This window comes from Zootermopsis nevadensis, unplaced genomic scaffold (genome assembly GCF_977971745.1).
Source record: "Zootermopsis nevadensis isolate Lab colony 2312 unplaced genomic scaffold, Znev_1.0 Znev_ptg000020l, whole genome shotgun sequence".
NCBI classification, from domain to species: Eukaryota; Metazoa; Arthropoda; class Insecta; order Blattodea; family Termopsidae; genus Zootermopsis; species Zootermopsis nevadensis.
This window is the reverse complement of record NW_028259152.1, coordinates 2,430,650-2,449,162: the sequence shown is the minus strand read 5'-3', so window position 1 is coordinate 2,449,162 and position 18,513 is coordinate 2,430,650. Positions and strand designations below refer to the sequence as shown.

The following is an 18,513-nucleotide window of genomic DNA, read 5'->3' as shown; positions in this document are numbered from 1 at the left end:
CTTTCCCTTATTTCTGGAGAAGAATATGAGGTGCGATCGGAAAGTTTCTAGACTGCGCCTATAAAAACCCGTACACTTATCTCAGGTATTAAATTCATCCATCACCCTCGAAGTAGTTCCCCTGGGAGTGAACACAACGATCCCAGCGCCGCTGCCAAGCCTGGAAGCATCCCTGGAAATCTTTCTTTGTCAGCCTGTCAAGCACCATCTGCGATTCTGCCTGAATCTCTTCTATCGTCTCAAATCTCCTTCCCTTTAGCTGAATTTTCATCTTTGGGAAGAGGAAGAAGTCACACGGAGCTAAGGAGGGTGCGGGATGACGGCCATGGTGTTTGAGGCCAAAAACTGCCGAACTTTGAGGGCGGTGTGCGCTGGCGCGTTGTCATGATGCAGCAGCCAGTTGTGGTTGCGCCACTTTGCCGGCCGCTTCCGTCTCACATCTTCACGCAACCTCCCATAGCCTATCCCAACAATGTCGCACAAGTCGTTCATGGTACGACGTCGATCTTCGTGAATGGCCTGCCGAATCTTCGTAACATTTTCGGGCGTTGTGCTCGAAGATGGTCGTCCAGAACGCTCGTCATCATCGACAGAGGTTCGGCCATTTTTAAAACGTGAATGCCACACAAAAGTTTGTGCACGACCCATTGCGGACTCCCCAAACGCTTGCTTTAGTATTTCATAGGTTTCCGTAGCCGTTTTGGCGAGTCTTTGGCAAGAGATTCAGGCAGAATCGCAGATGGTGCTTGACAGGCTGACAAAGAAAGATTTCCAGGGATGCTTCCAGGCTTGGCAGCGGCGCTGGGATCGTTGTGTTCACTCCCAGGGGAACTACTTCGAGGGTGATTGATGAATTTAATACCTGAGATAAGTGTACGGGTTTTTATACGCGCAGTCTGGAAACCTTCCGATCGCACCTCGTACATCCAAGTCTTTGTTGTCTCCTTTCTTGATTTCCTTAATATCACATTAGGGCAGTTAATTTTGTAATTAATTATATTAATAGTAATAATAACTGTAACAAGAACTGTGAGGATTAGTGTGATGATGATGACAATGGCAACGATGAATGTAATTAATTTGAGGTTACAAATCTCAAAAGCTGTAAAAACGTTTGCACATTTCAATAAAATCTGAAGGTTTTTGTGGCAGCAGATAGCCTGATTTTCATTCCTCCTTGCAATATTTGCTCTCTAAGATTACAGTAAACTGCGCTGCTGTTATTTATCTTACAGTTTCTTTCCTTTTAGTAACGTACACTTACAAGTTTTAATGAAACATTCCATGAAGTCGACACAATTAATCCACCCTAATCTGACACGCACTGCCCAGCTAACCACGCCATCTTATGCCTTTCGGTGTATGAACGGCTTAAATAAGTGTGTATTTTCATAAGAATTTCTTCATGTAGGTCATACGTCTGTTGCTATGCTGTAATAGATATAAATAGAAGATGCAGATTCCCACTCACACTTCAGCAGTTACAAAATATCTAATAATAGCTTGTAATAGAAATATTAAGCACGAATTTTGTTCTACAAATGTCCTCACAGAGTTTCTTTAAATTATCCAACTTTTGCCTGATCAGACTTCGGACCTATTGAAGAGATGGTTTGAATGCGTGTGGAACATGGAAACACGCAAGAAAAATGGTAGGCTCCCATTTTGCTCTTGTGACACTTTTGCGCAGAGGTCCAGTTGAAGGACTACAAGAGAAGGTCGAGACACGAAACTTCCTACTAGTATCGATTCATATTCAAAATATCAAGCCAACAATCTCAACTTCACTCCAGTACCGGTGCATGGAACTCACTCAAATAATGGGACAGGAAATGTTTTCTAGGACGCCTCAGAATAGGTTCGTTAACAACGCAGTGAACAGAGAGCATGAAAGGATTAAGACTCGAATATCAGTTTCCCAGCAACGAGAAACAAGAAAACAAAGAGTGAAATTTGCGGATCTCATGTCTGAGTTAACTAAATCAATTAACTCCATGGAGCAGAGTCCCTCCTGAGAGCCCAACAATTGCTCAGCTAGTCAAAACTTTTCCTTCGTGTGTGGAACCCAAAGGTTAATTATAATTATTGTTTACAACAATCCATAGCAATTCTTGTTTGTAACCGGATAAATCCAATCCATTTCCTCGCATGTATTTCTTTAAGATACACTTTAGCATTACTCTTTCATCTACGCCCAAGTCTCTCAAGTGATGTTTTCTTTTCAGATTATCCAATTAAAATGTTGTAATCATTTTCCAAAAGTATTTTAAAAGTTGTAAGTGCACTGAAACTTTAATTTTGTTGCGGATTACCCCTTAAGTCCTGTTCTAATTCTGAATAGATCTCGAAATTATGATTAATTTTTCTTAGTAGATATTTAATAGGACGGCTTGGATGGGGGGCATACGATCCGAAAGTACCCTTCTATTAATCAATTACTTTTAAGACCTTTGCATTTCTGTTTCACTATTTTTTAGACCTGTTATTTATAAATTAAGACTGATTAATTTAGTTATCCGTGTTCTTAATAACCTTATTTATGACGGCCGAGCTCAGCTTCATTCTGATCAGCAAATTTCAGTTTAATGGAATTAGGATTTGAGGTTCTTACGGCTGTAGAGTCCGAAGATGGCTGTCATCTGGGTTGTAGAGCCGTGTATTCCGGTAGAAGTTTATCAACATTTCAGAGGTCCATGCTGCCTCCATCTTCATCGCCCTGATGATAAGGGCGATGATGACCAGACCACACGGCGTTACAACGCAGGAGACGGCCAACTTGATAATTTATGGAATCAGTCAAAGCGGTTTCGCGCACCTGGTTGCCATTGTGTGTTTGTGTAATCAGTTTAATCAGAAATGCACGTGCATTATCTGAGGATAATTTTCCAGCTCTTGTCGTTTTACCTTAATACAGTATTTAAGCTTATCAGGAAATATCTCTAGACTTTATAATGAAGTCGTATCAAGATAAGGAAAGTACAAAACTTTAACATGTCATTGTAACTGTGGACTGTGCTCAGTCTAAGTGCCATCATGATCCTTAGAGGACCTGTCTTGGTGATGCTGCCGCTCGTCGTTGAACTGTTGGGTTCGTATTAACAATTCTCAACATTAATGGAAAAATATTGGTCGCTATCTGGGGTCAGATAAATCCAGTACAGAAACTCTGTATGGTCCACTTCAATTATATATTTGATATTTAGGGTTATCACGGCGGTAAATCTGAAGACAGCCATCTTCACCTGATACCTCATGAACGGTCTACAAACATGAAATCAATTCTACACAGATAATTGGTTACTTTTACATAAGGACTTCGTGTATCTAACATGATTTTCAAGGTAAATACCTTGAACATCACGTGATTAAATTTTCCCTGAGAACACCAGCTTATTCATCATGGCCAAGAAACTCGGTACGCGTAATAAGAAAGCAAGAGAGCCACTTGATTAAATTACTGTTAATCTTAATTGTTCTAGATCCACCCTCACGTGATAGGCGAGTTATTAGATAAGTGTCTTCTTAGAAGGTGGGATCTTCACGAAACACCTGTTCGAAATGTTATCTAGAATGTTTCTTCGATTAAAGTTCACCTGCTGTTTGCTGTTACAAGTATAAGAGTCAGTTAACAGTCATTTAGGAAATGTGCGATATCTGTGCAGAAAGAATCGAAGTTCGATCACTTATGCTAAAAGGCAATATGAGTGCAGGCCTACTAAGAAAGTGACTTGACAAATTAACACAGTATAAAACAGAGTCGTTATTGGGTATTATCTGAGGTTCTCACGGCAAAGAGAATAAATATTAATTTCTTCTGGGATGGTGTATCGTGCTGTCTGGTGGATAGAGACCGATTTTACAGAGAAACTTAACAGACACACTCGGTGTAAGGTCCCAGAACAGTCATTTTCAATTAAAATTATTCCAGACATTTTCCATCGTCTGTACTTTAAAACCCACGACGTTTCGGAGGCTGGTTCTGCCTCCGTCTTCAGGTGAGAAGTGCCTACTGTGTTGGACGGATGATGGAAAAAGTCCTGACAATGAATAATTTTAAGTGTAAACTACCGTCGTCAAAAACCTTTAGAACTGAGTCATCTTCAGTGTTTTAACACAGAGACATATAAACATAGTTTAGTCAGAAAATCGAAATAAAAATAAATAGGTATACCTATACGCAGAATGATGATAATATTAAAATGTACTTAAGGCAGTAGGGCTATGTAACTGAGAATATACATAACGTTCAGTAACAGGCTCGGTTCACGACAGTAATTAAACAGGGGGCATCCGGGTGGATACGATATTGTGAATTGTAGGTCACTCTAATGATACAGTATCAACTTAAAGGTTTATTCAGAATAGCAAGGGGTGAAAAGATATTTCTGGACAGAGAAATTTGGGAACGTTCTATAGCAACATTCACCTGGAGGCTCTAAAGGAAACCGCCTTAAACTTCAGTCGGGATACCAGGGTTCTTCTACGGCAGTCCTGGCTCGTTACACTCTGAACTGTGTGCTTTTAGCGAGCAACCGTGAGGTCCAACTGGGCCCTTCCTGCGGACAGACCTCTGAAGCGTGCTTCCAGCATGGCAGCTGCGATGCAGCTACAAACGTGTGTGTTTGTGACGATTTCTACGTCATAAGCGGCGACTGGACGAAATGTTTGCCAGGTGAGTGAACACTGACGTCAATTGAGGTGATCCGAGTTGTATTCAAGAAAGTGTGTGTAACCTACTCATATAATGTCCCGTTTTACATTTTCATCGCTTTTTAAAGATAACATTCACGGTAGTGGACTTTGGTAAGCAGTTAACAGTAATTAAACTGATTAAAAATATCCCTTCTCTTTTTTAGAAAACCTGGATGTTTACAAAAGGCAAAAAATCGAGTATATTTTAACCCAGCTAAATACAAGCTACACCCTTATAACCTATTTAATTTGGAGTAACTTTAATATTATCCCCACTTCTATAGCTAGGTCATTCAAATGATATCTTCAGGTTCCCTGACCAACGTTTTGTTTAATTTTTATGGCGTTTGCTGTCGTGATCTTCAGTGGCTACGACTCCGTACTTGTCAGCCTGTGAAGAAAACCTTCAGTGTTCCACCAGGATGGGGCAGGGGGCGGTATGTTCAGCGGGGATTTGCGTGTGCAATGCCGATTTCCATTACCTACATGGCATCTGCCACAAGAGTTCTGGTAAGTGCCCTGGAAAGGTAAATTTGTCCCCCACAATATGCACTTAAATTTGGAACGAAATGGATATGAGTTGACAAATTCACGTTTTGGTCGCTTTAACCTCGGGGGAAAAAGCATCAATTATATCGGCGGTTCGGTGGACCCGAGAATAGATGTGGATGTGATGACGATGAAAATTCCTGTTCATTCCGGGAATCAAACTCCGATCATCAATTCCGTAGCCATTTACTGTATACTACTGACATATTCCGCACGGTCTTTACGTTAACCCCACAAGGAGATTTGCGATCATGTTGAAGGGCGGAGAACGCGTGAAAAACCTAAATGATGTTTCTAAGACCTTATTCATGCAATATTTACATATTTGAGTGGAAAAACTGAATAAAGCCACAGAAACCAAGGGCACATCAATCATTTATAATATTCGATGTAGCCTTTTCGAAAGTTTTCAGATTAATCCATCGACCAATCTAGACGAAGACGTTTGAAATATTTTTCTTCGCAGGATACGGTGAGCCTTGTGTTCAAAATGACGACTGCTATGGGGGATTCAGTTATGAATCTCTGTCTTGCGTGGAAAACAGATGCAGTTGTTCAGAAGGCTACTACCTGGTAGGGAAAAGCTATTGCAGAAGAATGGGCAATGGTGAGTGAAGGTAAATTTAGTCGGAGATCTAGTTATAACAATGACCCATATTCCCTTCTTGTCTTGCATTGTCTTGACATGATCAATGTAGCCTTTTTCATGATCTTTTTCCCATCAACATGTGGGCCAACGATTCGTTCCGAGGCTGAATTGTATTAACCCTCCATCTTTTACGTGGGCGACCAAAGTCTCGTTTTCCGTCAGGCTTATAAAATAAATACTGACGTGGATATACAAGACATGGCATCCTGTTTACCTGTATTTTTAATTTGTTTTGGTTACTCAAATTTAATCTGCAGTAAAAACTGTCTCTTAATTTCTTTAATCCTTGTCCATAAATACAGTCCTACGAGATCATTAAACTCATTTCTGCAGCTTCGAAGCACGTGAATGATGGATATTATGAATAAAAATTCATAATATCCATGATTCACGTTCATTACAGACTTTTCAGCGGAGAGAGCTGAATGGAATAAATACAAAGTGTGACTATCATCGTCTGAACAGGTTGTAGCACGCATTAGAAGGATAAAAAATGAACGCAAAATTTCACGTGGAAAACATTAAGAGAAGAGACTGCATGGGAGAGATTAGTGTATATTGGAGAATAATATTAAAATAGATCTTAACACTCTATTGATTGTAATCGTGTGGACTTGAGTCATGTGACTCAATATGGCGAGATCCTATGAACACAGTAATGATACTTGTATTCCATAAAACGCGGAGAATTTATTGACCAGGCGAGAAACTGTTAGATTATGAAAACTGGGTAGAGTAAATTGTGATAACGCATACTTCTCCGAGTTACAGGACAAGGAGATTAAAATGGCCGGTTTATTAACCACGAAATGTTATGAATAGATGAGATGTGTTGTTGTTTTTTTCACAGTTGGAGAGGAGTGTGTATTTGACATGGACTGCCAGTCTGACGGGAATTTTTGTGATGAAAACATTTGTGTCTCTGTAGCTGAAGAAAACAAAAATGCATTATTTAATGACGGTGAGTAAAAGGCATATATAAATAACAGGCAAGCATCCCTGGTAGGCCCACATATGTGTTATATCTCCAGTATAAATTTTCATTAAAATGGTCAAATATAATTCTTGTTGAAATGCATCACGATTTTTAAAGAAATCCAAAATAGTCCACTTATTATATCAAGAACAATTAGTTTAAATTTAGAAAACTAATTAAATATCCCTCAAAATTAGTCATTCAAAAGAATCAAACCGGAAAATTTAATAATGTGTAAGTATATAAAATAAAACTTCTGAACAAATTTGTTTTATTCTTATTTAATTATCCAGTCATGTGTAAAGGAGTATCGCTAGTGTCTAATACGATTCAAGTTTCAGAAGTTGTTTTCGAATTGTAATTCGTAAAAGATAAGGAAAATAATTAATTGTCATATTTGAATTTATTTGCATTTAAGGTACAATAATAAATTAAAATTTTTAAAATGCCTCGATTTGCTAGAAAACTATTTAGAACTACTTTCAGTCAAAGAAGAGCCAAATATCCTTCCACTCACAAATTTAAAATTCTGGAAAGAAAATTGATAACGTACAAAACAACAATGTTTACACTTCCAATGCATTTTCCTGCTTTTAGGTAATGCAGTATCCATATATTCTTCAGAAGTCGATGCGGAATATCTGAAAACAAAACTTGGGGATGCATGTGAAACGTCGGAGGAATGTGCCATTACTACAAATCATACCGAATGTTACGCAAATATTTGCGTATGTAAACCGGGGTACTCAAATTTTTTTGAAGATTGTAAACCAGGTAAGTTCTACTTTATGTTTATGAAATCACATTTTTTCTGTTTTCGTCGTGTTTGAATTGCCTAATTGTGTGTTAGGATGTGTGTAGCTGGTGATCTGACGGTGTCTGTGGAATCAGACATTGACGACATATTTATAAACACATATCAACATTCGTCACAAATCAAATCTACATCATAATGATTAACAGTACAGTTATTTTAAAAATAATGAATATTGCAAATAAATAACTTAATTGCGAACTAAACAAATTATCACGAGGGGGTTGAATTAAAGCAAATCTAATTTATCACAAATATAATTTTAGTAACAGTGAAGATTCTGTTCAGTGTGACTGTACTATAAGACGTCTAATGTGAGGAATGATAAATTCATGCAATATTTTGGTTGAAAAATTCAAACGGAAGAGACCACTTAAAAGATCTTGGTCTTGAAGTAGACATTAAAGAAACACAAATAGTGTGAACTGGGTTAACGTGGTTCAGGTTAAGGACAGTTAATACACCTTTGTGTTCTTAAAAAAACACATAATTTCTTCACTATTTGAGCAACTATCATTTTCATAGATCTTGGTGAGGCTTGCTCTGAACCAGGAGATGTTGACTATATGGATGAGTCAGAGTGCAGGGGCAACATACTGCGCTGCAAAGCTCCATACATCATCACAGAAAACAACAGGGTGTGTAGAATTGGTGAGTCTGAGAAGTGTGATGTTTGTGAATGCACGAAGGAATTGTATAATTGCTAGGTTTCGTTTCCAGGCCGACGTAGACATATTCTGTTATTATCGGTGCAACTTTTGTGATCGCTTTTGATGGCTGCCAGTTTTATTACTTGTTATCGTGTAAAATATAGCTGATCGATATTGAAATAAATGAAATAACTGATTTTAAGTAGTCATTAACTTATTAAAAATATTAAAAATAGTCATTAACTTGTTTCATAAAATGTATCTTGAAGTTCATTGGATATAATAAGATTTTCTTTCAATTTTTAAATAACTTCCCCAGTAATTTACAGGCAATGATACAGAAACGGTTACTTGAGGCAATATACACATATAAACAATACTGATGAAATTATGCCTACACAAGAATTCCTCTTACTTCGGAAATTTTTCTGCAAACATGCAGGTGACGCAAATAAATATACATTATTAAAGCTTTATTAATGGTGATAGGATATTTAAGTCAAAGGAAATTAAAAGATTTTTAATTACGGGTGTCACGTTATTTCACAGGTATGTCTTATAAAATGTTAGGTTCATGGCATAACACATTTAACGGTTTAACGAAGAAATCAATCGGAATTAACACACGAGAACGCCATTGATGCATACGCCCGTCCTTGACCGTCGTACGATTTATTTTCTTAAATATGTCTGCACAAATTGACTTTGGATGTTAACTGTGACGTAATAAATACCAGATAACTCCGTAACAAACATTTCCATGAACTCTGAAGTAAATGCGTCGGTAAGTGTCTTCACTTACTTGCAGGCAGGCTGTACGGATCGCAATGTCAGGTTCCAGAACAGTGCATGTTTAGTGGGGACAATGCCGTATGCGCTGCTGTTGGCAACAGAAACCTTTGCCAGTGCGCTGTTGGACACCACTTCGTGGATGAGATCCAACTCTGCTCGGTGACCAGAGGTCAGTGTTCGCTCCCTCTACAACGCCTGTCCCATTGCGTTATTTTGTTGTCTTGAATTAACTGCGCCCGAAAATAACTTATCTCAAATGAAAGAAGTATTTATTATCAAACACAACTCTACTTGGACATTAACCTAAGCTCAAAACGATAACCGTATAAATTTACTGAATACTTTTTTTAAGAAGATTAGTAGTATTAATTACATTAAGAATTTGTAGTAATTACACAGCTTATAGTTCCAAATAAGCACATTAAAAATTTGCATACTGTTATAAAATTAATGTAATAGCTCTATTCAGATTCTGAGCAACAAATAATTACAGGTACATACGTTTCCAAATTCTGCATCAAGTATATATTTCAAAAAATTTCAAAATGTTGACATATTTTCATATGATTTTCAAAAGTGGTAGCAGTGTGAATTTTGTGGTTATGTCTGATAATTTTTATGCAGGAATATTTTAAATTTATACTAGTCGGTATTATCACATAAGCGTAACATTAATTTGCATCGTGTTTAGTTTATATCTACTAGCCTTGCGTTACAATAATTTATTGATTTGTTTATAAGAACTCTTAGAAAGAATTAACATTGTTGTATTTCAGGGATTGGTGAACAGTGTGATTACTCTTATGACTGCCTGGTGACCAGCGGGAATGTCAATTGTGCAGAGAACACTTGTAGTTGCTTAGAAGGATTCCATGCCACAAGAGGCGACTGTACTCCGGATGTCGAAGGTCAGAGAATGTACTCTTGGACTACGTAAAGTCGGGGCCTATGAGGTAGTTGAAAGGACTGACTATGACCAACAGAAGCCTCGTATAGTAAAATTGAATTCCGTAAAGAAAACTGAACAACTGTATTACAAAACAATGCAAAGTTATTACATCGTATCTCAGAGCCAGGTTAGCTCAGGAAAGATGGATTCAGGTTGGTCGACAGAAATTTTTCTCAACACCACTGCTTTCAGACCAACTCTGGAGCCCACACAGCCTCCTGTCCAATGTTTACCGGAGAACTTTTCACCAGTGGTCTTGAGAATGAACGCTTCTGTAGTCTGAGCTACTGACAGTGTCGTTAAATAAATATCATGTATTGGTAATGATGAGGAAGTGAGCGTGGCCTAATTTAAGGTACGATCCCGGTAAATGCCTGGAGGCCTGAGAGAGACAACTAAATGCCAGTCAGAATAGTTGATCCCCAAGAGCTCCCGGACACAAAGCAGGAGTGCTTACCACTGATCCGTGATGATGAAGACGCGAGCCTAGTGTGTGTGGAGCTTCGCCGCTATCTGCCCCTGTACTTTATCTACGCACAAGAACAACTCTACCTTTAGTACGCACATCTAAATAGCACTATTGGGACAGTATCTTTATCCAATCAGTGCTGTTATACAGTATTACGTCTTAACAGCACAAGACAAACACGAGTACAAAAGCGACAACACAATAATGCAATATAAATAGGCCCGTATTGGGAGAAATTATTTTATTAGCCCTTGCAAAAGTTAGCCTAACGACAAATATACAAACCTCGGCTTTAATAAACCCTTATAATTTTTTCACTTGATACATAAACATCGACCGCCACGGTGGTCTAGCGGTTAGAACGCTGGCCTTGTAATCCTGGGGTCTCGGGTTCGATTCCCGGCGGTGCCCGAATTTATAACTTGTGTTGGGCAAGGCCGTGGTCTAGGCAACACGGAGTTGTCCTCCGTGGAATCCCAACAATTACTCCATTCACACACAGAAGAAGGCAATGGCAAACCACTTCTGGATCATCTGCCAAGAACGTATATGAACAGGTCCCAGTCCGAGAAAAGGATGGAAGGATCCTGTTCATATGGACCTGTCGCCAGACAGAACACTAAATAAAATAACATAAACATCATCACATGCAAGCATTTTGAATAGTTTCACCCAGCCATTTCCTTTCAGAATTTAGTGATTTGTTCTATCGATAGCGTGACATTGATCGACCTAGGTGTGATAACGAGAATTATCTGAGACAGATTAAAGTGACTACTGTATCAGACATTCTTTCCAAAGATTGTTATAACAAATGTGTTCTGTTCGTAGCGATCAACGACCCCTGTCTGGATACCACAGACTGCACCCTTGCAATTCCGCATTCATCTTGCGTCAGTAACAAATGCCAGTGTAACAGCGGCTACTTTGAAGATCAGACCGCGAACAATCTGTGCCTCACAGGTGAGTAAGAACACGGCACACACTGACAATGAGAATGACAGGAACAGATAGCGTAATTAATTAATTCCATATCACAGTTGCTCGAGAAATTTTGTTTTAATTGTGTATTTTGCCTATCACGATGCAGCTTAATCCAGTCTACGCCTTCGCACCCAAACTATTTAATAGTTTTTCTACAATTTTTTCACTTTCTTCGATACTTTCCAAAGAAATTTCGAACTTCCGCAATTCATGCTACATGCGCCGCTCATCTAATCCGCCCCTGAATAATTCCCATAATATCACAGGCATGACGTAAATTAAATAAAGGAATATGTGAGCAAATTCGTCAGAAAAGATGACAGAATGTGAGATTACAATCACAATGAATCTTAATCTTTGCCTTCCTCGCTCGCTGCTTCTTAAGAATTCAAACGCCTCGTGTAACGCCTCCTAACATTTTCTCGCCCCGCCAGACTCAAATCACGCGTCTCTTTTAAAACACGCCAAACACACATTAAACACTCGTTCCACAGACCGGTTCAACATTTACTTTTCTCTGTGTTATCTTTAATATTCTGATGGCATTTTATGATACTGATAACTACCATTAAGTACCAGCATTTAGATCAATAAAGCGTTTAATACAGGCTTGTCATATTCGACGTCTTGTGAACAAGGCTTGGGAAAAAAAAAGATAATATCGTTACATTTGAAGGGAGAAATCTTAACCTAACCTAACCTAACCTACTTTTACTAATTCCAAGCTTAAACTTAAGATGTATTTTTCATTCCTCTATTTTCCCACAAGCACACACAAGTGTGAATTATATTAATTGCGTTTTCATTTTATTTTATTGAAACACAAATCAGTAATATATAAATACCTGTTTTATATGAATCTAAAACTAAAAAAAAAAGATATTAAATCCGACAGCTGTGAACTTCACATCGTATATGGAAGGGCCGCGAGTTTAATATGTCTGGTTTAATGAGAATTTATTTAAACACTCGCCGTTGAAGCACAGGAGATCTGATTAGGATTATAAACGGTTTGATATCATTCTTACTAATCTCGAAATACATATCTACAGTTATTACTGTATATTTTTACACAGAATCGCTTCAGCTCCTAAGACCTAAGACGTAAGTCATGATCACCCATCAACCTTACAATTATATCCATTTATCCTTATGCGATATATAAAAAATTCACGTAATACGACTTTGAGCGTTATATGTTTTTAACACTTAAAATAAAATTTCAAGATATTGAGTAAAACGACAAATAAAACAGCGCAAAAATACAATCATAAAAGAAAGACGGAAATACAAAAAAGAATACAGGAAGAAAAAATTCTACGATCGAATCACTGTAATTTCAACTCATAACTTAACGGTTTAACTAAAAAGGTTTCGGCAGCGCCATCAGATATTACGTCGCATAATTCACTATGCACATAACAGGTCACGCAACTGTTCTTGATAAGTCACCCGATTAAAAATAAAAATAAATACAAGAACTGGTACATTATGAAACATCTGCATCGCAGAACTGAACAGCATTATACTACCGTAAAAGTTATGATGTACTGTTTAACTTATTTAAGACTGTTTTGTGCACTTTTAAGAACATTATTAACATTTTCGTCGCAATGTGGAATAATACAAAACGGGAAAGTAGTCCACAATAAAGAATGTGAACATTGCACATTCAGTTGTTACTACAGCAATTGGTTATGAATTTCTAAAAGAAATAATAAAAATAATGCATTAAATATCCCCTTGAAAAGGAATGTTTGGACTGGCGTTAATAATTTTAAGGATTCAAATATTTAATAATTTAAACAAATAAATGTTTATCTTTAAGGCATTTCATAAGGCTTCGGGATTATTAAACTGACTATGTGCCTTATTTAGTGGCCAGACATTCTGTAATGTGTTGCTTCTACCGCGCAATGTAGGTTGTGTTTCTGTTTCGTCATATTTTACATGACTTTGATTTCAGGTATCGGTGGAGATTGCACAAATGACGATGATTGTAGCAATGTCGAATATTCGTTTTGTGATGGTTCGAGGTGCGGCTGTGTTAACACCACCATCCCCAACGCAGGCAACACCAAGTGTTTAGCAGGTGAGATACAGATTAGAATCTGAGGTTTTCACGGCGATGAGTCCGAAGATGGATGTCTTCTGGGTTGTAGCACCGTGTAGTCTGGTAGAAGTTTACCGACGTTTCAGAGGTGCTTGCTGCCTCCATTATCAGGGCGATCGCCCACTACACGGCCCAACAACCAAGAAGACATCCATCTTAAGATGCAGATTCTTCGACTGCTCTGTTATTTACAAAACGTGTATCGCTTCGCCAGCGTTAAATGAAGTGAGCTATATTAATGAATTATAAGTCGGAAATTTTGATTAAACTCCCTTATTTAATAGTAACAGGGGCCTAAACTTTAATTTGCATTACACAGGAATTTCAAATAGTACATAGGGCTACTTTTCATACACTTTAAATAGGCTTACAATACTTAAAATTTAATAAGTTTTAAAATAGATTAATTATTTATTGGTTTTGTGTGTGGATTGGTATATATGTGTACATGAACAAAAAAGCTGTTTCCACATTCTGACATCCTGAGATCGTATTTCTAAGACAAGAGGCGCTGAGCCATTATTTTAGATAGAGTGCCTGTAATAAAGTGAATAAATGATTATTGTCTTAAGAAAATAGATCTAGGTTACGGAAACTGAGTTTTAACAAACACTCGCCTCATTAAGACAGACTTCTTGAAACAGCGAACGATTTGAAACACAATTTTCTCTGTGATGGAAACAGGCTTATAACTCAATTAGTCCTAATTATTATTATCACATGTTCTTGATTTCGCACGCAGTTGCAACAGCTCATGGAGGCGAATGTGAGGAAGACGTGCAGTGTCATGAGGCTCTGGGACAAGAAGGCAGTTCCTGTCTCGACGGAATATGCGCGTGCAAGGACGACTATCATTTTCGAAGCGGTTCTTGCAGGGAGAAGAGGGGTAAATCATTTCAATATAAATCATTAAAAATAATCTGAAGTTTCGGTAAGAACGTTTTACGTCTGCACACCGTCACATCTTACGCAATTTTATTTTATATGCGGATTCGACAACGTTCCACATTCACGTTATTACATTCATACAAACGTGTAACAAATTTAAAATCCGCAGGCAAGCATAAACATAACATATTAAATATTAACAAAAATATTTTAGTAACAGCGACCCAGATGCAAAATCATGAAGATTCAATTATACTTACAGTTCAAAAATTAATTTAATAAAATTCGGCCAAAAAAAAATCTGCTGTTTCCTCTATAAACATGTGACACGCCAATAATAAATGTATTTTTAAATTATATTTTTAAGAATACAGGAGTAAATGTGTTACGTTTAGCTACAAGCAAACCACAGACGTAAACATTTCATCACCATGCAAACTGCACTACTTATAACACAATTTTCCATATGATTTTAGAATTTCTGTTGAATATAATAAAATTTACTTACACTTTGTCAGTGTTAAGTGACTCATGATTTTTATGATATTTCAGTGTTGGGCGAAGCATGCGAAATTAACAGCCAATGTTATTTGGAATCTGAGGAAACGGACAGAGTTGAATGTCGAAATGGAATTTGTCAGTGTGGATACATATACACGCAGACACAGGATCTAGATTGCAAATCTGGTGAGTATTGTAGAAATACGTGGGTCCTATGTTACGGCTGCCATGAGCGCCAAATTACTACTCTTCTACAAATATATTACAACAAACACCATAAAAATTTGAGTATATGTTATTCTCCAGAGTCATATAGCCCATATATCATCAAATACTGACTCTTTCGGACAGTGGGCAATGTCCAAAAATGGCGAATTAACTACTGTTCCATAAAATGCGGGAAATTTCTTCACTAGCTAAGCCTATTATTAGCTCCTCAAGAAGGACTATTCAGCACGGAAGGAGGTTCTCATCAGCTGTGACCTCAGGAATCAGTTGGTCTGGACGAAAGTTTTTAGTCTTATAAAAACGCCTAAGAATGACTTGCGTATGAGAACGTGGTCTTAAAAAAACTATCCATTTCAGGTGTGAGCAAACTTATGGTTTCTTTCGAATTCCTTGCTGGAGCTTTGATATGGAGCCTTTTGGAAAGGACTATGTGGAACTAGGGCACGCAAGATGATGGACGACAGAAAGACCTCCATCGATTCAAGAAACGCCAGTGTACCTGACAGTTGCAGTACCGACGCGACGTCAGGAAACGAAATTCCACCATGCAACAACATTCACGCGATTTATAAGCACGCTCCTTTATCGAACGAAGACATTGCATGACGTCGTATGTGACGTCATGGGATATTCCTTACGACATTCAAACGAGGGCCTTTAAAATCTCTGCAGCAAGTTCAACCCAAATCCTGGATTCTACAAATTCATTATTTTAAAGGATACAACTAGGCATCTGTCTGTCGAAGAAAAACATTTATTTCTAGACCTATCGTCATTCTTAAACAGATAATCAAGTTGCAGTTTAAGTACAGAAATAAAATTGTGTTATATGTGGAATGTCTTCTTCGTGCTACAGAAAGTCAGCATTTATTTGTGAAAACTTTTAATTTTAAAAATTTTATGGTATAAAATGTGTACAGCCTAAGAAACCTGTTTTAAATGTGGTAAAGATTTGGGTTTTTGTTTATTGAAATACATGTTACAGAACACTGTATTCCTACACAAAGAAGAATCTTACTGACTTCATATGGAAGGAAATTCCATTATAAATTGAGGAACACATTGTATTAACGTTTCTAATCACTTTGTTTGCATAGTTTACACAATTTCTGCAACTGGACATTTTCTATGACACCATAGCAAAGAGGTAGTTTCTTTCTTGTGAAATAGCTTGCCACCATCGGCTGCCATCAACAAAGAACATTCCTCAAGGTAGAATATTTCATAAAATGTATTCAGAACCGCTTTCTTCCATATATTTTCCAATTAATTATTCTCTGACAGCGTCGTTTTTTATCTCATAAATAAATATACAACCATATTGCAAGAGAATTGCACTTACAGTATCAATGAATTTAACTTGAGCTGAAATTTTCTCGCAAGAAATTATTCGATTCGCACTAAATAGTCATACCACATTCCAGTTAACATTCTGAACGAGAAGTACACGTCGTGAGGCAATAAATGGCTGTACACAATTCTTATCTTACAAAGAACGTGTTCGACGACTTACTAAAACATGATTCGTTTTCATTTACTATCCTCTTGCATGTAGTGCCGGATTATAAAGCTATCCAGTCAGTGCATTAGTATGACGACTACAGTCAGACTTCCAAGTTCCAACACGCAAAACATCGTTCATATGCGATTCAAATTTCCGCATTCTTTAAGAAATATATGTATTGGTGTGAATTTTTGTCATATTTCTGTGCACCACTAATTAAGTGTTTAATTAGAAGTTACTTATTATGAAAATCCGTACCTAGGTCATGTCTTAGGTGATAATCGAGGTTAGAGAATTGTTTTACATGCAGAGTTAATATCACTTTAGTAGTAAGTTTTATGTTTGCAACTGCAGATTTCTGTATTCACTACTGAAATGTTTAAAATTCTGTGAGGACAGACAGACATGAAGAGTATACCGCAAAGAAAAAAAATGATCATGTAATGTATCCACCCCGTCATCCTCTAATATATAATTAACGAGAACGCCGTAGTTCTTTGTTATTAAATTATACAATTCGACACAAAAGTCTATTTGTGTTGTCTCTCAAAAATAGATTTGTTCCAGTAAACACTCAATATGACTTTCTTTGACGTGTGACGTTGGTATCAACTTTTAACTCTTTTGATGTCATGAGTGGGGCCTTCTACCTAGAAGTTTACGAAAAACTGAACCAACACGTCTGAACAAACAAATTGCTGCAGACTCTAAATAATTTAACGGATGAAGATGGCTGTCTTCTGAGTTGTTGTTCGGTGTAAATTGATAGAAGTCTGTTGACGTTTAATAGGCGACTGCTGACTCCATCTTCAGGGCGATAAGTAAACTTCGATCAGCAAACTTCTACCAGACTATACGGCTCAACAACCCAAACGACAGTCGCCTTCATGGTCATCGCCGTGAGAACCTGAAATCTCACAATTTAACGGCCTTTAAAATAAAGTTTTGATTGATATTGGACAATACAGACTTGGCGCAGGCTTCGTGCCTAACCCAACGGCCCACACTAATAAGCAAAGCAGGCCTTGTATTTAAAATTGCAATTTAATTCATGTGCATTGTTGTTACTGTGTAGTTTTTCCAGGAGAAATGCCATGAAGGCGTTATTTTGTGCTAAATCATAGAATTAGGTTTTGTAATGTACGACTTTTTAAGAGATAGGTCAGTGAAAGGATAAAGACAGGCTTACTGTGTAGTAATCAACATGTAAAACAAATTACAGAAACACAGCATGAAACAAGGAATTTTGAACTAAATGGCAGCAGGGACCTCTCGTTCTTTGGTTAAAATAAATTTTTAATCAAAATTAATAAGTATCTCGTCCTCAAAAACAATCGAACAACACACTTAATCCACCGACTATGACATCAGTTAAAACATTAAAACATAGTTTCTATAAATGATTAGAGAAATTTTAAATAAAGTGTAATGCGAGGTGTTACATCACGAATCAGACTTCTTAAGAGTATGTTACTGGTTTAAGATCCACATATACTGGGCCAGGATCTAATGTAAAGAGGTCTTGCAGCCTATGATGAACGGTTTCAGCCTTGTAGCTCTATCGGACCTCTATATCAGGCACTAAGCATTAATCTCTGCTACAGTCTATTGAGTTCCACAACACGCAAAGATAATTCCACTTGTAGACTGCACGGGGAACCCACAGGTCTTGTCGGGGTTACTCCAAAGAAGTACATACATTTTCCAAATGATGTGTTCGAGATCTGGAATGCCTCATTGGACTTCATGTTCACT

At 37.5% G+C, this 18,513-nt stretch overlaps 1 protein-coding gene across 1 annotated transcript; it reads left to right on the top strand.

Annotated features, from left to right (window-relative positions):
• The first annotated feature begins 2,993 nt into the window (after window positions 1-2,993).
• On the top strand, window positions 2,994-17,243 carry LOC110840521 (uncharacterized). Its single transcript, XM_022085613.2, has 14 exons — window positions 2,994-3,088; window positions 4,526-4,672; window positions 5,059-5,202; window positions 5,708-5,848; window positions 6,741-6,851; window positions 7,464-7,640; window positions 8,206-8,331; window positions 9,139-9,291; window positions 9,899-10,030; window positions 11,372-11,503; window positions 13,491-13,616; window positions 14,380-14,523; window positions 15,078-15,212; window positions 15,612-17,243. The coding sequence occupies exons 1-14, from the start codon at window positions 3,034-3,036 to the stop codon at window positions 15,692-15,694; spliced, it is 1,806 nt and encodes a 601-aa protein (XP_021941305.2). The 5' UTR covers window positions 2,994-3,033; the 3' UTR covers window positions 15,695-17,243.
• The last annotated feature ends 1,270 nt before the right edge of the window (window positions 17,244-18,513 follow it).